At 42.0% G+C, this 23,936-nt stretch overlaps 1 protein-coding gene across 3 annotated transcripts in view; it reads left to right on the plus strand.

The window, feature by feature from the left end:
• ITGB5 (integrin subunit beta 5) overlaps nt 1-23,936 on the plus strand; it is a 160,108-nt gene that overhangs the window by 54,050 nt on the left and 82,122 nt on the right. For all 3 annotated transcript variants that reach the window (XM_077118093.1, XM_077118092.1, XM_077118091.1), the window contains exon 5: nt 5,924-6,092. In XM_077118093.1, coding sequence (XP_076974208.1) covers nt 5,924-6,092 — 169 coding nt within the window. The remainder of the gene's footprint in view (nt 1-5,923; nt 6,093-23,936) is intronic.

Genomic DNA, 23,936 nt, shown 5'->3' on the forward strand with positions numbered 1-23,936 from the left:
TGACCCTCCTCCTTCTGCTCTGGATATTTCTGCCAAAAGATCAAAATGGCAGACTCATGCTTTCCTGTCTTAGAATGCACCAGAAATGCCAGAACTGAGGTAAGCAGTACCAGGGCTACCGTAGGCTTTGAAGAAAAAGGATACAGAGTCATGTAATCATCAGATTAAAGAAGTGTTTCATTGCTACCCTGAGCCATAGGGATGGGTCTGTGGGAAGAGTCACGTGACCTGCACTGATACAGGATTGGAAGGCTTATTCTAATATACTATTTCCAATGCTGAACACTTTTGCTTTTGTTAGAGGTTTTGGACTTTTGTTGATATACATCAAGTAAAAATGTAAAAACCACCCACAAACATTTTCAAGTGAGATAACAAATGTCTTCCCTTATTTATATATTTTTTATCCTTTGTGTATTTCCTCTAAGAGGTTGTAGTGTTCTTTTACCACCTTGAATGTGCTATTTCATCATCTTTAGGCATCTCATAAGATGAGAAGTCTGCTGTCTGTCCCAATCATTTTCCTTCTCTCTAATGGATTTTTAATGTTGTTCTGTTTTTCTTATTGTATAATGACATACTTTCAATGTGCCTAGATTGGATTTACTTTTATTTACACTGCTCAAAACTTGGTCTGCTTGTTTAATCTGAGAATATACCTTCCTTTGTTCTCGAAAATGATCAGATATCTCTTCAAATATTTCCTCTCTCCTATTCTCTTTATTGTTTTTAAGTTAGGTGAGTGTAGGAGCATCTCATTCTAAACTTTATGTTTCTTCATTTCTCCCCTATAATTTCTATCTCGTTCTTTCTCTCTCTTAGCTGCATAATAGGAAATTTCTTTCCAGTTTGTTCTTTTGTTCTTCAGCTGTTTAATCCATACCCTGAAATTGTGTTTTTGAATTTCAGTGACCATCTTTTTCATTTCTGTAATTTTTATTGGGTTCTTTTTCAGGCCGTATTGTTTTCATAATATTTTTTTCAGGGCCTTCTGTTTTATTTGTTTGTTTTATTGTTTTTGTTTTGTCTTTTTATTCCTAAAAATATCCTTTTCTGTCCTTTAGTTTTATTATTCCTTCATCTCCTTGAACATTTTAAATATATTTATTTTAAAGTGTTTCGCGTCATTCTATCTCTATTTCTTTTTTTTAAAATACAAAAAAACACCAAATGCAAACATTCTTAACTTTTGATCATTCCATTCTACATATATAATCAGTAATTCACAATATCATCACATAGATGCATATTCATCATCATGATCATTTCTTGGAAGATTTGCATCTATTCAGAAAAAGAAATAGAAAGAAAACAGAAAAAAATTCATATATGCCATACCCCTTACTCCTCCCTTTCATTGATCACTAGTTTTTCAAACTAAATTTATTTTAACATTTGTTCCCCCATTATTTATTTTTATTTCATATGTTCTACTCGTCTGTTAACAAGGTAGATAAAAGGAACATCAGACACAAGGTTTTCACAATCACACAGTCACATTGCAAAAGCTATATCATTATACAATCATCTTCAAGAAACATGGCTACTGGAACACAGCTGTACATTTTCAGGCAGTTCCCTCCAGCTTCTCCATTACATCTTGACTAACTAGGTGATACTATTTAATGCGTAAGATAACCTTCAGGATAACCTCTCAACTCTGTTTGGAATCTCTCAGTCATTGACACTTTATTTTGTCTCATTTCACTCTTCCCCCTTTTGGTCGAGAAGGTTTTCTCAATCCCTTGATGCTGAGTCTCAGCTCATTCTAGGGGTTTTCTCAATCCCTTGATGCTGAGTCTCAGCTCATTCTAGGATTTCTGTCCCACGTTGCCAGGTAGGTCCACACCCCTGGGAGTCATGTCCCACGTAGACGGGGGAGGGTGGTGAGTTTGCTTGTTGTGTTGGCTGGAGAGAGAGCCCACATCTGAGCAACAAAAGAGGTTCTGTTGGGGGTGACTCTTAGGCTTAATTTTAAGTAGGCTTGACCTATCCCCTGTGGGGTTAAGTTTCATATGAACAGACCCCAAGACTGGGGGCTCAGCCTATAGCTTTGGTTGTCCATACTGCTTGTGAGAATATCAAGAATTCAACTTGGGGAAGTTGAATTTTCCCCCTTTCTCACCATTCCCCGAAGGGGACTTTGCAAATACTTTATTATTCACTGTTCAAATCACTCTGGGATTTATTTCAGTTTGTTGAATTTGCTGACATTCCTTCATGGTGGTTTGTTTCTCAGGGGGTTTATTACCTTTTCATTAGCTCAGGTTCATCAGAGGTGGTTTTCCGTTAAAGGATCCACTTTCTCTCCACCTTAATCCCATCCCTGAAGGCAGCTTTGCATTTGTTGCTGTCAGGATCCTCCAGGATTAGTTTTCATGTTAAATTCTCACTTGGGGTTCCTTCACCATAAAAGGACTGAATTTAGTGGTGCATGGGTGGTTCATGGTAGAATGCTCACCTTCCGTGAGGAAGACCTGCATTTGATTCTGGGACCATTCACTGCCCCCACCCCACCCCACCCCCACGAAAAAAGTAATTTAGACTTCCTTGTAGTACAAGCCTGGTGCTAAATTTATGGGTGATTGTTTTAGTTTCCTCATTGCTAAAGCATGCAATGGATTGGCTTAAACCATAGGAATTTTTTGGCTAACAGTTTTGAGGCTAGGAAAAGTCCAAAATCGAGGAAGGCATCATCAAGGCGATGTTTTCTCCCAGAACACTGTGGTGTCCTGGGACTGGCAGCCTGTGATTCTTGGTCCTTGGCTTTTCTGTCACATGGCAATGCACGTGGGAGCCTCTCCTAGCTTCCCCCTACTCTTCCAGGTCCATTGACCTCCAGCTGCTGGCTGCTTCCTCTGGCCTGCACTCTCTCTGTGGCTTTCCCTAGAAGGTCTTTGGTAAAAGGATAGAGACCCATCCCAACCCACGTGGGCCCTACCTTAACCTAAGTAACCTCATCAGAAGATCCCGTTTAAGAGTTCATACCCACAGGAGTGGAACAAGTCTAAGAACATGTTTTTTAGCATGCATAGCTCCAAACCACCTCAGTGATTCATCTTGCTCGTGGCCTGAAGTGGATGGTAAGCGTCCTTGCCTCTTTCCCAGGTTAGTAACTGGAGTTTTTCTATTTCGGATTTTTAGTGACAGGGCAGTTCTTTGTCGTGCTGGGCTCTATGCAGAGAGCCCTGTCTCAGTGCTCAGCCTTGCACAGGTCTGAAGCTCATCATCCATCCCTATTGGGAAACTGTCCCAAACCCTTAGGGGCTCTGTCAAGTCCTGACATATCCAGGAGTTCTTGGCAGGAGCTCCTGCTCTTTCCTCACTCCTTATTCTCCTAAAGGTCTATTCATTTGCTGAATGGTTTCCTCTTCATCTCTGATACCTGGGATTTCCCTTCCCAGGTTCTACTCTTGGCTTCGTATTAAAGACATTTTCTCCAGCATTTCTATGTATTTAGAGTAAGAGAGGTGCTCTTCCAATGTCAGCCTGTTCTTTAGCATTGCCCCAGAGCATGTAGATTATTTTCCAGTTTTACCAAGATATAGAGTCTCCTACTTGGATCACTTTTTTAAATGCACACTCCCTCAGGTTCTTTAAGTATGTGTATGTGTATAAATATAGATTTATAAATCAGCTATATAAATATTTATCTTCCTGATTAATAATTCTTAATTTAGTAACTCTGTATGTGACCCTAAACGGGGCCCTACAGACACAGATGTAGCCCCTAAAATGAGGGGTGGAGGGTCTCCTGGCATGAGAACCTGAAACCTGAAGATCTTCAGGCCACCCAAACAGCTCTTCCAGGGTTTAAATTAAATAGTCTCAGGCGAGGTCCTATTCCAGTGGTTATTGAGTCATTTGTTTTCCTCTCAGTAAGAAACGACAGATTTTGTTATAATGAATCCTCTGTAATGAAGCCTTCTCTCTGGCAAACACATTTTCTAATTCCTAATTACTTAATCGTAATTCTCTGCAATAAAAATACATCTGCTTATTGGTGTTTACCGGAGCAAAAGGGAAGAGGTTAAAAAAAAATGCTGCGATTTGGCTGAGCTTTTCGCAGCTTTTCTGGTTTTCTCACTGAGCAGCAATTATTACTCTGTTCCTCTCCTCCCTTTCCTCAACTGTCCCAACCGACCATGACAGTAAACAGATATCTGCCGTCCTAAGTCACCGACCTTCAGCATGGGAGAGCTTGGAGGAAAGTGAGAGTTTGGGTGTATTTACTTCCTTCTGGTTCTATCCATTTGTCAAAGAGCTACAGGTGGGAACCTCAGCTAAGCTCCTTCTTCTAGCTGGAAATGTAATTTCCATGACTGTTCTTTTTCTGACCAAATAAGACAGTAATGAAAAGTTTGGGTGGCTCATGCTGCTGATTAAAAAAGATTCTGTCCTGTCCAGGCACCACGTGTTGGTGAAGATTTTGGGAAAGGAAGGAGCAAAACAAAGGAAAAGCAAGTTAGGGACGACTGCTCGCTGCTGCCCCCTGCTCAGTGAGCACTGTGGAAGAAGGGCTGGTTCTGCCCAGAGCTGGCTGTTGTGGGGCACTCTGTACCATGTGGTTGTGACTGGTGCATGGGGAGTGGAGAGACCCTTTAGAATCCAAAGATTGCCTCTTGTATGGAGGAGGGGAACTTGCCCAGACCTGCACTGGGGACACTGCTTCTTGGCAGCAGTCGACAGGGTCCTCCAAGCAGTCACTAAGCCTGTTTCTTTTCGCTTGCAAATGGCTTGAATTGGATTATTAAGCCTTTCCCCCAGGTCTCTCTGTTAGTACTTGTTTTTGGTCTTTTGCTCTGAAAGACGGGCTTTTTTAGTACAATCACAGACCCTGCACAGTCTTGTCCAGCCTGCCTCCCCAGCCTTTTCTTAGTCCATCCTCACCCCTTATTCTCTGCACTGCAATCCTACAAGCCTTCCTCTCTCCTTGGGCTCTCCATGCTCTCTTCTGCCACAGGGCTTTTGCATATGCTCATCTCTCTGGCTGGACCACTCTTCTCTCTCCCCATTTGTCTAATGTACCCATCATGGAACAATGTAAAACCTCTCTATATATTTCATTTGCAATACAATGGCACTGGATATGAAACTGAAACTCCTAGAACTGGTATTGGGACCTGACATCCCCAAAACTCTTGGTGTGGTACTTGGGATTTCCTGCTGCAGATGGAAGAAGGGCTCGCCCAACATTTCAGAAAAGACACAGTATGAGCCTACTATTGATGTGAAATACTTCCTTCTTTCCAGATATAGCATTTCATTTGAAGATGATTAGTTTCTAAATGGTTTCTACTTCTTGGATAGCTGATAGTTAATAATTGCAATATTTATAAATGAATGAAGAAACTGAAAGAACATTTTCATTCTTATTTCATTTAGCATCTGATCATGTGCTAGCACACCTTTATGGTCCCTGAGTTGGTTGACGTGCAAGGAGATACGTGATAACTTTGTCCTAGGGCAACAGCAGAGTTGACATGAGATGCCTGTTTCATACAGTAACGAGGCTTACCTTCACTCTGTGCCCCCCTTCCTCAGCCTGGAAAAGCCTTTCCCCTCCACTCTGCCCAGACTGTGCACTGATCCCGCATAGCTCTTAAGGGCTCTGCAAAGTCTCTCTCTGTCCACAGTAACCTACTATTGCTTCTACTTCCTTTGAATGATTTTGTCTATACTACTCACTCAGCACTTGGTATGTATTGTCTTGCCTGCAGTTTAACACTTAGTGTAAAGAGTGTAGGGACTGTTCTGTTTCTTCTCTCCTCTGTGGCTGTCCGAGGGACACAATGTAAGTGCTGGGTAAATATTTATTGGATAATTGGTGCCTCTTAAGGCCCTGATGAGTGCATAGAGCACTTTGTTGGTTAAGATTTAGAGACAGTGATGGAAAAGTGACTCTTCTCTTCTTTCTCTCTAGTTACAAGTTATTTCCAAACTGCGTCCCATCCTTTGGGTTCCGCCATCTACTGCCTCTCACAGACAGAGTTGACAGCTTCAATGAAGAAGTCCGGAAACAGAGGGTGTCCCGGAACCGAGACGCCCCAGAGGGCGGCTTCGACGCAGTGCTCCAGGCGGCTGTCTGCAAAGTAAGCTTCCCTCGAGTCCTGTCCTGGCGTGGGGAGGTCAAGAAAGAGGGCCCCACCGGGCGCGGGCGCATCCTGCAGGAGACGGCAGGTTTTGAGCCACCCCAGCCTGTAACTTGTGTCCACTCCTGCGCCAGAGGGTAAATTCACTGGAAACTTGGGGAAGTCTACAGCAATGGAATCAGCTGGAGCTGGAATAGATTCGGGCTTATGTATGCCTCTGTCTCAGGGTGTGGCTGTTTGCAATAGGATACTGTGCTTGCCAGAAATCAGCTCTCCTGTGATTTTACATTGGCTTTTTGCTTCGTTTTAGAGGAGGAAAGTAAGCATCATAGATGCTTATAGAGCTTCCTGGCCTGATTTTGGTAAACCTTAAAGATAATGCCTGTATTGCTTTATTGGGGAATCCAGCTGAAAAGAGAGAATTGTATTTCATTTTTGGTCACCTTTCTATTAATTTAGTTTTTCCTACCTCTCTGTGATTTTGAATCAAGAAGGAGAAAATAGACTTAGGTCAGAAATGAAATCATGCTCAGAGAAGTTTCAATCTCAGCAAAATATGTAACTAAAATATTACTTAATCTTAAAATCATTTCCTATGGTCGAAATAACCCATTAACAACCACAAAAGATAAAAATAAAAATCACTCGGATTCACTATCCTAACGCATACTTTAAAATTTTTATGTTTCTAGTCTTTGTGCATACATTAAGCATTTCTCTGTAGTAGTTAAAGTATGCAGCTTTCTTGAGAATGTAGGTGGATCTAGCAGTAAGGGGGGTGTTAGAGACTCTTGTTCAGTGAGAACTCAGTCTGGAGAGGCTGCCCACCTGCTGTTACTCATTTACTAGGTGACAAGCACTCATTTGTCCATTTACATCGTTTCTGACCCCAGGGAGCCTGTATTCAGTGCATCACACATTCACTTTTCCTTTCCACTTAGTTCTGGGCCGGATGTTAAGAGAGCCAAGGTTATCTTTTCTGAAATAAAATAACACAAAATGTTAGAGAGGGATAAGGGGAAGGAAAAATCTGAAGTAAAGCAATGCCTTCTCCTGTAGTCCTCTTCTTGTCCCACTGTGGGTCACTCCTTCCTCGGCCCCTCCCACAGAGACCCGGGGTGGGGGTGCGGTACATCCCTGTCCAGCCACGCTACTGACTCAGAGGCCCCTGGGGGTTCTTAGCAGCTCGAAAAAGCCAGATGGAGCACAGCTAGAATGTGTGCAGCTCTGAGTCTTTCAAATGCTTCACAAAATATATGGTTTATAAATTTTCAAATTATGTTTTTAACTGGCATTCAGATATTGATTGCATGAGGCATTGTCTTCATAGACATTCAGCCAAATTCCACTTCTTGACAGGGAACAAATTGTGCAGAGAAGATGTTGGATCCTAGTCATTTCCCCCTTGAGAATGTTACGGATTTTCTTTTTTTTCAGGAGAGGAAATCATAGCTTTAGAGATGCACCCAATTAAGCCCAAAGCCTTAAGAACCCAATGAAGGCCTAAGCAATGTCCAGTTATATTAATTCTATTTAATTAGATGAATCAGAATGGCATGGTTCCATGATTGAACCACAGTGATCTTCGAGTAGCCGTGAAACCCACTCCAGCACTTCAGAGACATCCGGTTCCACCCTACATCTATAAAAACATTCTCCTCCTTCGAAAACCCATTATTTCAGGATTTAGGCATTTCAGAGGAGATGGTAGCAGATTTTTTTTAACTCATTGCCTTGCCCTGGTGTGTGCATTACTGTTGATTGGGAGGCATTTTCTGAGCATATTTTAGCTTTTTATCTGTTGAGGTTTTCTCTTACTCCCCATGATGGCTTTTGCATCAAGGAAAGTTAATAATTGCTAAAACTTTGCAGTCTACCACCCACCAGCTTCTCTCTTCATCTTTTCTTTTCCTTTGTGCTGTTAGTTTATATCCAGGTACCTATCAAATAATTTGTTTCCTACTTGAATATCCTGTTTAAAACTAAAGTCATCTTTCTTATAAGCATTACTTATCATAGCAAAAAAAAAAATTGGAAATAGATTATGGCCTACATTTTTTTTTTGCAGATTTTATTGAGATATGTTCGTTTATCATATATTCCATCCAAATTGTACACTCAATGTCTCACAGTATCATCACTTAAAGCAATCACCATCACGCTCACTTTCAGGCCATTTTCATTATTACTCCAAAGAGAAAATTATCAGATAACCTCGAAAAAAGAAAACCCCAAGTACCCCATATCCCTTATCTCCCCCTATTACTGATCCCTAGTATTTGTGTGGAATACCAGTTACTGTTGATGAAATCATTTTAGGGTATTACTGTTAACTATAGTCCATAGCTTGCTATAGGTATTTTTCCCCCTACCTACCACTGTATCATTAATTCTTTGAACCAGTGTCATACATTTGTACCAGCTCATGCAAGTACTTATTTAAATTTGTAGTGTTAATCGGTGACATACATGACTCTTAAAAAACCCTTTCAGGGCAGGCCATGGTGGCTCAGCAGGCAGATTTCTCACCTGCCATGCCAGAGACCCAGGTTCGATTTCCGGTGCCTGCCCATGCAAAAACAAAAATCAAAAAAACAACCCTTTCTTCCCCCTAAGATCAGGAACAAGACAAGGATGTCCACTATCACCACTGTTATTCAACATTGTGTTGGAAGTTCTAGCCAAAGCAATTAGACAAGAAAAAGAAATACAAGGCATCAAAATTGGAAAGGAAGAAGTAAAACTATCACTGTTTGCAGACGATATGATACTATACGTAGAAAACCCAGAAAAATCCACAACAAAATTACTAGAGCTAATAAATGAGTACAGCAAAGTAGCAGGCTACAAGATCAACATTCAAAAATCTGTAGCTTTTCTATACACTAGTAATGAACAAGCTGAGGGGGAAATCAAGAAACGAATCCCATTTACAATCGCAACTAAAAGAATAAAATACCTAGGAATAATTTAACCAAAGAGACAAAAAACCTACATAAAGAAAACTACAAAAAACTGCTAAAAGAAATCACAGAAGACCTAAATAGATGGAAGGGCATACCGTGTTCATGGATTGGAAGACTAAATATAATTAAGATGTCAATCCTACCTAAACTGATCTACAGATTCAATGCAATACCAATCAAAATCCCAACAACTTATTTTTCAGAATTAGAAAAACCAATAAGCAAATTTATCTGGAAGGGCAGGGTGCCCCGAATTGCTAAAAACATCTTGAGGAAAAAAAAACGAAGCTGGAGGTCTCGCACTGCCTGACTTTAAGGCATATTATGAAGCCACAGTGGTCAAAACAGCATGGTATTGGCATAAAGATAGATATATCGACCAATGGAATCGAATAGAGTGCTCAGAAATAGACCCTCTCATCTATGGACATTTGATCTTTGATAAGGCAGTCAAGCCAACTCACCTGGGACAGAGCAGTCTCTTCAATAAATGGTGCCTAGAGAACTGGATATCCATATGCAAAAGAATGAAAGAAGACCCATATCTCACACCCTACACAAAAGTTAACTCAAAATGGATCAAAGATCTAAACATTAGGTCTAAGACCATAAAACAGTTAGAGGAAAATGTAGGGAGATATCTTATGAATCTTACAACTGGAGGTGGTTTTATGGACCTTAAACCTAAAGCAAGAGCACTGAAGAAAGAAATAAATAAATGGGACCTCCTCAAAATTAAACACTTTTGTGCATCAAAGAACTTCATCAAGAAAGTAGAAAGACAGCCTACACAATGGGAGATAATATTTGGAAATGACATATCAGATAAAGTTCTAGTATCCAGAATTTATAAAGAGATTGTTCAACTCAACAACAAAAAGACAGCCAACCCAATTACAAAATGGGAAAAAGACTTGAACAGACACCTACCAGAAGAGGAAATACGGATGGCCAAGAGGCACATGAAGAGATGCTCAATGTCCCTGGCCATTAGAGAAATGCAAATCAAAACCACAATGAGATATCATCTCACACCCACCAGAATGACCATTATCAACAAAACAGAAAATGACAAGTGCTGGAGAGGATGCGGAGAAAGAGGCACACTTATCCACTGTTGGTGGGAATGTCAAAGGGTGCAACCACTGTGGAAGGCAGTTTGGCGGTTCCTCAAAAAGCTGAATATAGAATTGCCATACGACCCAGCAATACCATTGCTAGGTATCTACTCAAAGGACTTAAGGGCAAAGACACAAACGGACATTTGCACACCAATGTTTATAGCAGCGTTATTTACAATTGCAAAGAGATGGAAACAGCCAAAATGTCCATCAACAGAAGAATGGCTAAACAAACTGTGGTATATACATACGATGGAATATTATGCAGCTTTAAGACAAGATAAACTTATGAAGCATGTAATAACATGGATGGACCTAGAGAACATTATGCTGAGTGAGTCCAGCCAAAAACTAAAGGACAAATACTGTATGGTCCCACTGATGTGAACGGACATTCGAGAATAAACTTGGAATATGTCATTGGTAACAGAGTCCAGCAGGAGTTAGAAACAGGGTAAGACAATGGGTAATTGAAGCTGAAGGGATACAGACTGTGCAACAGGACTAGATACAAAAACTCAAAAATGGACAGCACAATAATACCTAATTGTAAAGTAATCATGTTAAAACACTGAATGAAGCTGCATCTGAGCTATAGGGTTTTTTTGTTGCCATTCTGAGGGAGAAAGTGAGAATGCTACCACCATGCAGCAAACAAGAAGCAAGACCCAGGAGGCAAGGACTCAGGGGCACCAATGGGGAGCTCTGCCCATTCATTTTTATATCTAAAATTTTTTGGTTTAAGGGTAAATAAAGCTATAGATTATATCAGACAAAAAGGAGGGAACTTCCAGAACCATGATGATATATTAAATTCCATCCTAGGCTCAATAAACTATGACTTATAAGGCTTGTAAAATCTTTAAAAAAAAAAAAACAACCCTTTCAACCAAAATCACCTACAATACAGCGCTATTCTTTATATTCACACTTACAAGCTACCCTTACCCCATATCTATTTCCAAACATTTTAAGTTCAGCCTCATTATACATTCTGAACATATTAGGTCACCACTCCCTTTTCTCTAACTTCTATCTATTTCTTGGTGTCCTGTATTCTATATTTTAAGACTCTGAGTTTACATATTCTAGTTAGTCCTTTTGTGTGGCTTATTTCACTCAGTATTATGTCCTCAGCGTTCATCTGTTGTCACAGATGAGCCTCAGGACCTCAGTTCTTACTGCTGCATAATATTCCATCGTATGCATATACCTCATTTTGCTTATCCGGTCATCTGTTGATGGGCATTTGGATTGTTTCCATCTTTTGGAAATTGTGAACAATGCTGCTGTAAACATTGGTGTGCAAGTGTCTGTTAACACCCCTGCTTTCAAATCTTCTGATCTGACCTACTTTTGATGAAGGACCACGCAGCAATCATACCATTAAAGAATATTTAAAGATAAATTAAGAGGAGATGGAAAGCAGATTGTAAAACAGAATGGGTAGTCTGATGCAGTTTTCCAAACAAAAGAAAGAAAATAATATATGGAAAATAAATAGGCCGAAATGTTAAAGGTAGGTGATAGGATTGTGTGTCTCCAGTGATAACATAATGTGTGGTTTTTATTTTTCCCTTCGTGATTTTATTTTATATTTACTTAAATTTCCACAATGAATGTGTATGATTTTTATTATGAAAAATTGGAAACATACTGAAGTAGAGAGAATAGTGAAATCGAGCCCCATGTACCCATTGTCCATCTTTAACGATTTTCAGCTCATAGCCAATCTTGTTTCATCCAACCACTTTTTCCTCCATTGTCTGAAGCATACCCCAGCTATCCTTTGGAGCTATTTCAATGGCAGTTAGAGTTTTAAAGTATCTTTTTTTTTTTTTTTCCCAAGTCCTAAGCATGCCTTGCCTTGTTTGCTGAGTTTCCTGCTTGGTCCTGATTTGCCCAGATTAAAGGCTCTTCCACTTAAGATTCCTCCTGCAAACTGAATGTAAGAGAGCGAGAAGGCCTGGAAGCTCCTAGAATTGGATGTGAGCCTGGTAAAGGCTGGCACTGGCCGGATAGTCCCCCTGCAGCGGTGCACGCTCTGCTTCCTCTTCCTCGATGCCCTTGGAGACGGATTCTATCTCACAGCGCCACAGGGAGCTCTTTGTTCTAGTTTCATTTTCAGTCTGGTTTCCCAAGGGTAGACAGATATCAACTAATGAGGGGTAAGGAATAGTCACATGACTGACTTTAAATCCCACGTCTATGGCCTGCTCTATGTTTCTTGGAAAGCTGCTCTGTGTATAAAGAAGAAAACTACCTGTTCTTATTTAGCATCATACTTCTGTGGGTTTTGAGTTGTAAAAGTTTTGTGTTGCTGTATTTCCCTAGCATGTCACATTGCTAAGGGATGCCTCTTTCATCAGTGCAGGAATTTGTTCCAGGGCGCTGAACCTGGCTGGATTTGGAAAGAGAGAAAGCCACTGGGTTTAATTTCTTATCTTTACCCAGTAACCTATTGAGCCTGTTTATATTTTTCCTTGGTTAGAATAGCAGTTTCTCCCATGACTACTTTTATTGCGCTCCCAGGGCTTTCTGAGCATTGACTCTAAGTTGTTCTTCTCAGACTGTACAGGTGGAACTGTGATGAGAAGTTCAGATGGGAACTGTGGCTGCTTTCCTTGTCTTCCAACACAGAGAGTGCCCTTGGCCTTGATGGGGGGTGGGGTGGGGGAGTGGTGGGGGCGAGGGAGGGGAGGGATTTGGAAGGAGCTCTGTGTTCCAGATTGCCAGGTACCACTTTGCTGTTCTTTACAGCTCTCAGGTTAAAGAACTTGCACATTTGACCTTGGCTCGGTAGATCTAGCTTCTCAAGATCCTACTGACTGCTTTGTCCAGGTATTCAGAGAATGTAATCCAGTGCATTTCCCTTTCTGTCTTGGCTTCTAGTGCTCTAGCATTTATCTTCCACATCCTTTAGCCTCTGATCTGTTGTAATCTTGCTTGTCTAATTTTGCGTTGTGTGTTAAAATGTTAAAGTGCTGTATGTCCTCTCAGAAGTAGGTGCATGAATAAAGCTTAAGTAAATAAAGTAAATGTACACAGTGAGTACATTTGAGCATGAATGGAATCCCTATTCTTCCATGGGCAAGTGCATCCTAATCTATAATGGAGACCATAGCTGCAGAGGGGCTGGTGGGGCAATTTACTACTGGCAAGATTACATGGTGTTCTAGTTTGCTAGCTGCTGGAATGCAATATACCAGAAACGGAATGGCTATTAAAAGGGGAATTTAATAAGTTGGTAGTTTACAGTTCTAAGGCCAAGAAAATGTCCAATTAAAACAAGTCGATACAAATGTCCAATCAAAGGCATCCAGGGAAAGATACCTTGGTTCCAGAAGGCCGATGATATTCAGGGTTTCTCTCTCATCTGAAAAGGCACTTGGCCAACACAGTCACAGTTTCTCTCTCAGCTGGAAGGGCATATGGTGAACACAGTGTCATCTGCTAGCTTCTTCTCCTGGCTTCCTGTTTCATGAAGCTCCCCGGGAGGCATTTTCCTTCTTCATCTCCAAAGGTCACTGAGTGGTGAACTCTGCTTCTTATGACTATTCCGTTCTGCTCTGCTCTCTGAATCTCTTTCTCCAAAATGTTTCCTCTTTTATAGGACTCCAATAAGCCAATCAAGACCCACCCAAATGGGTGGAGACATGTCGTCCCGTAATCTAGTTTAACAACCACTCTTGACTAAATCACATCATCCAGGGAGATGATCTGATTACAGTTTTAAACATACAGTATTGAATAGGGATTATTCTACCTTTATGAAATGATATTTTGATTAAAACATGACTTTTCTTAGGGGGCATACTTCCTTTCAAACCAGCACACATGGGAATAGATATTCTGTGGACCTCTCTAAACAAAATGATAATTGCCACCCTTGCTTGAGCACCCACTGTGTACCAGATGTTTTGATACATTATCTCTGATTATCATAATATTCCTACAGCGTCTTGGTGGTTATTGTAGTTTCCTGGGCTGCTCAAGCAAATATCATGCAATGGAAATTTATTAACTCATGGTTTTGAGACTAGTAACAGTTCCAAATCAAGGCATCATCAAGGCTATGCTTTCTTCCCGAAGACTGGTGTTCTGGGGCTGGCCGCCAGTGATCCTTGGTCCTAGACTCTGTGTCACATGGCAAAGCACATGGCAGCCTCTCCTGGCCTCTCCCTTCTCTTCTAGGTTCTGTTGACCTTCAGCTTCTTGCCTTCTGTAGCTTTCTTTCTGTCTGATTTTCACTCCATTTATAAAAGACTCCAGTAATAGGATTAAGACCCATTTTGACTGAGGTGAGCCATACCTTAACTGAAGTAATCTCATCAAAATGGCCTAATTACAGTGATTTCACACCCACAGGAATAGATTAAGTTTAAGAACATGTTTTTGTGGGGTACATACGGTTCCAAACCAGCACTTGTTCCCGTTGTACAGGTGAGGAGACTGAGTATCACAGGGATTAATTACACTTATGGTTAGTAAGAGGTAGAATTTGAACCAGGTCTGGTTGATTCTAAAGCCCATCCTCCTTCCATTCACCGATGATCCGGTGCTTTGGAAAATCACAGCAGTGCAGGGTAGAGAAAGGAACACTGAATTTAGAGTTACCTTGGTCTGATTTAAGCTCTCCCCACCCCTGCTAATTATTGTCTCCTGGAATTCCATTTACCCCTCAGGGCTCAGCATGCACATCTGGAAAATGTGGGGAGTTGGGATGGGGCTGGAGAAGCTCTAAATGCCTTCCAGCTGTGCCTGGCAGTCCTGTGTCTCACAAAGGGCTTGGTTACAGCCTGCCTGCCTTTGCTCTAGAGCCCATGGTTTTGCTTTTTTGTTTTTGTATCCTTGGCCTCAGGCCCATCAGGAGCTGCTGCGGGTACCTGTAAAGGGTGGAGAAATCCCCCATCACTGGAGTCAGGTGCAGCTGGTTCCCTTCTGTGCCCTCGCTGTCCTGGCCTCCAGCAGAGTTCATTTGGTCTCTTTTATCTTGATACCTGATATCTTTTAGACCTCAGACTTGGGCCATTTTTTCCAAGAATGCGTTGAGAAATGCAGGGAATTGCCTTTCTGTCCCCGAGGAAGGCAGCCCCCTCTGGTGCTTCCGTGTCACCTGCAGGGACTCCCCTGTGTTGTTTTCTTGCTGTCTGGTTTGATATGTCTCAGCATGTGTGAGCTGCTTCTACGAGCAGATTGCACCACAAATTTCCAGGGTTTGAGCCAATCCCAACTTGTTTGGCTCTTCCTCTGCTTCAGTGTCTGCCAAACACCGTTAAAATGTGAATTTCCTTGTGGCCCACCGAAGCCTCGGGGCTGAGTGTGTGTGCAGGGCCTCAGTCCCTCCTCCCTGTTGGGGGTGGTACGGGTTCTCCTTGGCCTTCTATTTCGCAGATGTTTGGGGTTCACCGTGCACTTTCGAGTCACTCCGTGGCTGTGGTCTTTAGGTGACATTTCAGCTCCAGGACCCTGTGGATTCCTTGTTTTGCTGGTAGAAAGCACGGAGGATTTCACAGCCCTGCCACAGCGGCTTGCTCTGAAGTGAGGGATGGGAACTGGCTGAAATACTGTTCAGTATCTCCAGCAAGGTCTGCATGAGAACGTGTGTCTCTTTTTGTCCTTTAGGGTAAACCAGTTCCAGGGGCACATTTTTACCCCCTGCTTTGCAAGCTGTCTGCACACATGGGGGGTTCCCTGGCTGAAGGTGGTAGGGAAGTATCAGCCCGGGGAAAGCTTAGGTCCCTTTCAATGGATAAGGCTGTTTTTCCATACTTGGGGATGGCACCAGTTTTTCCGTTCACGTTAGGGGCTCCTAATTGCTTGAAATTTCCATTTGGCGGCGGGAAAAAGGAGACAGCAGGAAAGCCTGAACCAGTGCTTCTGACTCATGTGAAGCCCTTTGCACATGCTATTTCCTGTGCTTAGAGGAAACTTCTCCCCTATAGTCCGCTTTTTTTTTCTTCCTCTGGTATTTATTTTAATTATTTTCTTGTTTGATAATTGATTAGAGAATTTGCAGGTTTACCTAAAAATCATGCAGAAAATACATCTGCATTTCTTTTTAATATCCATCCTGTGCCAGCTTGCTTTTTGCATCTCAGCTTAACTGTCTATTGGCCAGAAAAGCCTCCTCTGATTCTCCTGACACCCTGAGCACCAGGGCCTTGGTCACATCTCTCCCTGTTATAGTTTTATTTTGCATTTGAGCCATTATCTGAGTGATGTCTGTCTCCCCTTTGAGATGAAAAGCTCCCTAAGGGCAGGAACCATGTGTCTTCTCTCGTTGTATATTCCCAGCACTGAGCTCACTGCCTGGCATGTAACAAGTCCTCGGTAAATCTGATAAATAAATAAGTGCTCTGTTCACACAGATGTCTTTATGCTTCCAAGGTTGAGAAATAACCAGGTATTCCTGACTCCAACCTGTCCACCTCCCATCAAACCAGACTATCTCTATGTCATCTACAGTGCTTCCTATACATCCGTCAAACAGAACTAGAAGTAATTCTATTGTCTGTGCTTTACAACTCAAGTACTTGTTAGATGTCTAATATGTGCTCGGTATGGTGGAGAAAACTAAAGAAAGACTTAAAATGTTCTTACCCTCAGGGATCTGATTAGAGCTTGCAGATTCACTAGAAGGTAAGGAAAACAACCTGTTAGTAAACATTCGGTTGAACCATGTGAAATCATTGATATTTGACTTTTTTCTCCTATAAAAATGGAACTTTATATAGTCCAGCCTTCTAAAGTCCTAACTTTGGTCTTCACTTTAGACCCAACCTTGGAGTCTACATTAGAAGAAATGTTCTGCTCTATGTTGTTGGGGTTTAAATTTAAGGTGAATGTTTATATCTTGAGTCACAGGCCAAGATTTCTTTTCCTTATGGAAAGAAGTGCTTCAGTTTTGCCCTCATTAAGTTTAACCACCGAACAGATTTTTTTTTTAAAGATGTTTCATTGCGAAGGATGGATGGAAGCAGGAAAAACAGATTACTAATGAGAACATGTTTTTGTTATAAAGTGACGGAAACATGCTTGCATGGCAGCAAAAATTGGTAAGCCAATCACAGAAAAAATCTAACTTTGTTTTTCCCTTATGTGCTATATTGGAATTAAGTCTGCTCAGTCCTCAAAATGGACTCAGATCTGCTGTGGGATCTGCCCCCTGGCTGGTCCCCTTTCCTTTCTCATTTCCACCCTGAAACCTATCCTCCCTTTTAATGCTTGCCCCAAAAGCAAATGTCCAAAGCAGTTTATTTTAACTTTTGAAAATCCATTGAGTCTTTCGTGTGTGCACAAGACTTTAGGGGAACATGCCACAGCTCCATCTCTGTGGACATCGTTCCACTTGGAAGACAGATGTGTGTACAAGGAGCTAAGCACCAGCCAGACTCTACAGGAGGACCAGCTCCTCGGGCTGCCAATGGTGAATTATACATTGCAGCATTCCTACCCTTTACGGGGTCCCCTTGGTCTCTTTAAACCATCCCTCCCCCTCCCCTGCGTGTTTTCTGCAAGGCTTGATGCCATTGATCAAATGAATGCTTTTTGAGAGCTCATCTCTCTGCCGAGCACATAACAGGGCTTATTTCCCTCAGTCCTTTGAAGGTGGTTTGACTGAGGGAAATAAGGGTAAGTAATTTTGTGAAGGTCTGTCAGGTAGAAATGACAGCACCAGAGATGAAAACTGTACCCACTCATCTGGCTCCAAAGCTGGGGAGCTTCTCCTGCCATCTTTTGAGGTCACATAGGAGTGGAGAAGGGGGAAGAGTGTGCTTCCTAGTCTAAGGAACCATCGCAATTATCTGTACTACTTAGTTGCCCATGGTAGAACAGGACTGACACTTTTCTCTGGAGCTGAAAGTTTCCTGCTTATCAGAAACAGTTATGATATGGCTCTGACACCCTAGTGATTTTCCAAGGAGACACTCATCCTGCTCCAAGGTCAGTGCAATGATCAAAGCCCAGCCCTTGGATTGAGCATGCTAATTTTTTTGCTTGGTTTCTTTATCTGTGAAATGGGAACTCTGATATTTGCCTTCTCATTCATAATTCAGAGGGTGTCTTGGAACCTTTGGTTCTGTTCTCTCAGGCTGTAACAGATAACATTGTGGTGAGACAGTATTTTTCACGGGGTGGATTGTTCCAGCAGTTGAGAGAGTATGTAGCTGCTGACTCTTCACTGACACCAGGGGCTTGTGAGCTGTGTTGACACCTGACTTGAGAATGCCCTCATTTGGGTGACTGTTAATTTTAATTAGGTTGCCCTGATCTTCATGGACAGATTGACCTCCAGTTCAGCAAACCTAGTAACTGAAAGCTGGTGTTTCTATACTCACTGAAATTCCCTCCCTGGGATGGCATCCTTATTCTAAGGGTCCCTTCTGTTTGAGGACTGTTTTCCAGAGTCAGCATTGTGAGTTTGTCTCTACATAGGCAAGCCAAAGTCAACCGAGCCAGCCCACACTCAGGCAGATATGCACCCGTATTTTCTACGACAGTTTTACTCGAATTCTCAGGAATTGGTGTTCTAGGCTCTTTCTTGTGCTCTCCCATAGGGGTATCCTTGAGCCTGCCCGTTTCACTTGTCACGCTCCACTGCAGTCCATGTGTGTAAACAAGTTACTATGAAATGGATCTGGGGACCCATGGGCTTAATATGAACCAGTCAGGAGATTTAGCTGCCAAAAGCAGCACTTGTGCTCCAGAGCTAGTTCAGGGTCCTAGAGAGTCCCAATCCTAACCTTACATCCCTCTGTGTGGCTCATACTACGTCCAGGGAATGCTGCCTGCCTCAGGGGACTGTGTTTAAGAGAGATGCTGATAGGATCTCACCTTACATTTAGTCACTATGACTCCTTAGATTCCTCTAGACTGTGACCTTTTTTGAGACTTTCCTTGTTTTTGATGACTTTATCCATTTTAAGAGTGCTGGTCAGCCCTCAGTTTGGGTCTGTCTGGTGTCTTGCTCATGATTAGACTGGGATTGTGAGTTTTGGGGGAAAAAACCACAGAGGTTAGGTGTCATTCTCATGAATTATCAAGGGACATATTATTTTTATTATGAAAAATATAATGAAATAAATTTGTTTCATGACCAGAAAAATAAAATAAAATAAAAAAGAGAGATGCTGATAGCAAGAGAGTGAGTGAATGGTGCCAAGTGTGGAAACCACATCCTCTCAGGAGTGGTTAAAGGTTCACAGGAGAGACCGACTGCGAGGAACATGCTGTTGACCTTGTATAATCCTAGAAAGGGGATTCCTTCTGACTGTTGCAGGGGTCGAACTAGGGTAGCCACAGGGAATTTTCTAACCAGGAGAGCATCTCAGCCATGGATCTGGGCTCTGGCATTGAGTGTGTGCCTTAGCGCCCTACCCACAGTTAGGGGTGCCAGAGGAGAGATCCTTGCACCGGGTTGGAGGTTGGACTAGACAATTTCTGGAGTTCCTTCCAAACTTCAGGGGCTGCATATTTCTCCTAAGTCTATTTTTCTACCCAGTAACTCACTGGTGCTTTTTTCCTGGTATAACCCTCTCTAGTCTGTCTTATATGGTTTTCAGCAGTGCACCCTCTAAGCTGCATTTGTATTTGGCTGCCGTAATGGTGAACTGTACTCTACGTGCTCATTTTGCTTTCTAAGCACAGCTTCTCTTGAGATGGTACCTAGAAAATCTCTCCCTGGCCCCAATGCCATCCCCAAGGGAGCCATCTTACCATGTGTTATAAGTCCAGGTGGGTGGGAGCTGTTCAAGGGGACCCAGGGACAGACTGTGGTGTAGGTGGGAGATGAAGGGGTGGGGGCCTCCTGGCCCCAAGTGGCCTTCCTCCTTTGTGAGAACTTGCAACCACTTAGAGTGACTCCTTTCAACCCAAGGAACCAAAATGCTCCACAGGCTGGAGGCTTATGCCCTCACGTTAGAAAAACCAAGTCATCTAATAATCGCTTTTTTCTCTCTCCTCTTAATCGCGAGGCTCTCTGGGGTCAGATGTTGGAGGTAAACAAGGCGGCAAGTCTGTCTTCACTCTGGAGAGGAGCCAAATTTTATTTATGTTCTCAAAGAGCAGGAAGTCCTGGTCTTCCATCTCTGTTCCTGCATCCCTTTTGCACGGACTGTTGCATTTCTCCATTCCACAGAGTCTAGTGCTGACTTGACTTCAAAGCTTGGCTGCTCAGTTTCCCCAGTAACCCTCCTGCACTGCTGCCCTGGTTCCCCCCCGCAACCCCCAGCTCCCACTGCCCTGCTCATCATCTTTACTTAAATTTCCTTGGTTCTGCTGGATCTCACCCAAATAACAGAGGGAAAGTAATCTGATTAAACATGTTTTCACTTAAGATATCTTCTTAATGCTTCCTATATTTATAGACTTAAAAAATGTTTGTTAGATTCCAAAGCATATTAAGTAGTTAGTGGAATTGTGAATGGTATGAGTGAAGATTTTTGGATGTTATGAGGGAAAGTCTTTGGTACCTTGCCCCAATTTTGTGAATTCACTTACTCGTTATTTATTGTGTGTTCAATATATGCCAGACTGGGCTCTTATTAGCCTCGAGGTTGGGTCTTGCATCCCTTACTGTTCCCTCCGCTCAAGATCTCTGCTCCTTCTGAGGACAGAGCTGAGGTTTGGGCATCGATTTTCTACTGAGTTTCTATCCTGAGAATGTCATGTACTGTCCCAGCCCTGGTTGCACTGATTGGTCCCCACAGAACTAGAGGGTTTGCCTCCTGGGATCTGGCTGGAATTAATTAGAGATACTGGGCTGTTCACAGTACACAGTTGGTTGCTTTTCACACAGCCTGGTTACCCACCCATGTAACCTGCTTACCACTTAAAGAAGTTGGAATAACTTGTTTCACAGAATGCATCATTCTGGAGTGGCAAGAATGTTGGCTGGTGGCCAGCAGAGAGGTGTGTCTTTGGCTTTGGTGCTTACCTAGAGTGCGTGGAAAGGAAAGGGCAAAACTTTGCAAATCATGTGTAGCATTGTCCAGAGACTCTGGCTTAACCTAGGTTCTGGGCAGAGACGATACAGGAGAATTGACAGGTCAGGACTGAACAGGTGCTATTGGGTGAATTTTCTAGATAGGATCTGATGGTCCTTGTGTTAGTTTGCAAGCTGCCAGAATGTGATATACCAGAACTGGAACGACTTTTGAAAGGGAGAATTTAATAAGTTATAAGTTTATAGTTCTAAGCCTATAAAAAAGGCCAAATTAAGGCATCCAGGGAAAGATACCTTAACTCAAAGAAGACCAGTGGGTCAGAAACACTTCCATCAGTGGGGTAGTCATGTGGCTAGCATCTGCTGGCCCCTTACTCCTGGGCTCCATTGCTTTCAGCCTGTGTTCCTTTGGGGGTTCCTCACTTTGCTTCTCCAAGGCTGGCTTTCATCTCTTGGCTTCCCTTGGCTCTCTCCAGGTTCTGGCTTGCTTAACATCTCATGGTGATGTCTGCTGGCCTCCAAAGCATCTCCAAACATCTGTGTCTCTTTATTCTAAATGTTGGCATCTGTGTCAGTTCTGCACTGAAGTTCCTATTGGCTCTCTCTCTCTGTCAGCTCTGTCATTTCTGAGGTTTTCCAAAATATTTCTTCTTTTAGAGGACTCTAGGGATCTAATCAAGACCCACCTGAAATGGGTGGAGTTACATGTTCATCTAACCAAAAGATCACACCCACAATTGGGTGTGTGACATCTCCATGGACATAATCTAAATTAAAAGTTTCCAACCTACAATATTGAATAAAGATGAAAAGAAATGACTGCCCCTACAAGATTAGATCAGGATTAAAACATGGCTTTTCTGAGGTACATATATTTTCAAACCAGCACAATCTTGTGATCAGAAATGGGGAACCCCAGGAGAACAGTTGGTTTGAGGGGAAAGTTGTCAAGCAGCTTTAGACTGGTTGGGTTCCAGGTGGCTGCAGGACATGTTTGGTATTTGGTAGAAATCTGGGAGTCAACCCAGGGGGTTGGCAGTGTGATTTGTGGGACGTCCAAGTAGCTCCACGAACCTGGATAGAGCTCAACAGGCCAAAGTGTTATGCTTGACCTCATTTAACTGCTGGGTGAGGGGTCAGCCAGCAGCCAGAGAGGCAGCTGGGAAAGTTGGCTAATGCCTCAAGCTGAGGGTTTAAAGGAGGCTCTGGGCAACTACAGAGTGGCTACGAGAGTGAGACTGAGTGAGATTAGTGAAAGAACCTTAGAGCATACAGGTTTTCAACTTTGGCTGTACATTAGAGTTACCCAGGTAGTTTTTAAAATGCCCATAGTGGCAGCCCCATTACATCAGAATTTCTGGGTATCAATATTTGTTAAAGTTCCGTATACAGCCTGAGTGCAGCCAGGGCAGAGAATTGCTGCCTTAAAAAGAATGGGGGTCAAATGGAGGTCAGATTATGAGGAATTGAGGAGAGGAAACAGACGACCTTAAAAAAATGGAGAGAAGAGTGATGAGAGTATGGCCAAGTAGGGGGATTAAGAAAAAGGTTATTATAAGGGGCCATGAGCTTATTTTTAGACACATGAGAAGAAACCAGAGAAGAAAACTGACTGATGGAACAAATACTTCAAAGAGATAGGATATGTGGGACTGCATTTCTTCAAAGAAGAAGGAACACTCTTTCCTTGGGACAATGAGTTCAGAAGAGAGATAACGGAGAAAAGCTTAGCTAAATAAACAGGTCTGTCTCTTTTTTCTTTTTAAATATGGTTTACCTTTTTTCAGTATAAAGATTTAGAAAATACAGGTAAACAGAAAAGAGATAAATATCACCCATAACCCTACAATCTGAAGATTAGAGTGTGTACTTCTGGATTATAGGCTTTAGTAACAGTTTTCCAACTCCATGGAAATAATGATGAAAATAGCTATCAATTATTGACTGCTACATAGCAGGTACTGAGCTGTGTACCCGTGTTCCATTTGGTTTAGTCCTCTCAGCAACCCTGTGTTGTATTAATATCTTCATTTTCTAGATGAGTAACTATCTTAAGTAACTTACCCAAGGTTATAAGGATAAGATGTGATAGATATTGGACTGAACATGGATTTTCCAGATTCCTAAGCCCAAGCATGAAGTACCATGTGGATACAGACTCTAAATAAAATAATATTTATAAGTGGCATTCCAGGCACATTATTGGCTTTCCATATATTCATGTCATTTATTATATTTAAATGACTTTTCTGAGCAAAGAAAGGCTTTAAAAAAAACAGCTTTATTGAAGTATAATTGACATACAGCAAACTATACATATTGAAAGTGTATATTTTGATTATGTTCACATACACACACACACACACACACACACACACACACACACACACACGTGCACAGCCATAAAACCATCACCACAATCAAGATAATAAATGTTCTTCACTCCTTCAAGTTTATTTGTACCCGTTTGGAATTCTTCCTGCCCCTCCTACCCCTCTTATCCCAGGCAGCTGCTAATCTGTTTTGTTTTCTTATACGTCAATTGTGTTTCCTAAAATATTAAATATATACAAAATATACTCTTTTTTAAAAAAAATCTGGCTTATTTCACTCAGCACGATTATGTTGAGATTTATCCATGTTGTTGAGTGTATCAGTTCATTCCTTTTATTGCTTTGTGGATATACACGTGAATAAATGACGGTTAGCTTATCCATTTGCTGTGGATGGACATTTAGGTTGATTCTAGTTTTTGTCTGTTACAAATAGAGCTGCTATAAATGTCGTGTTTAAGTCTTTGCATGGGGAT

This window comes from Tamandua tetradactyla, chromosome 10 (assembly GCF_023851605.1).
Source record: "Tamandua tetradactyla isolate mTamTet1 chromosome 10, mTamTet1.pri, whole genome shotgun sequence".
NCBI lineage: Eukaryota > Metazoa > Chordata > Mammalia > Pilosa > Myrmecophagidae > Tamandua > Tamandua tetradactyla.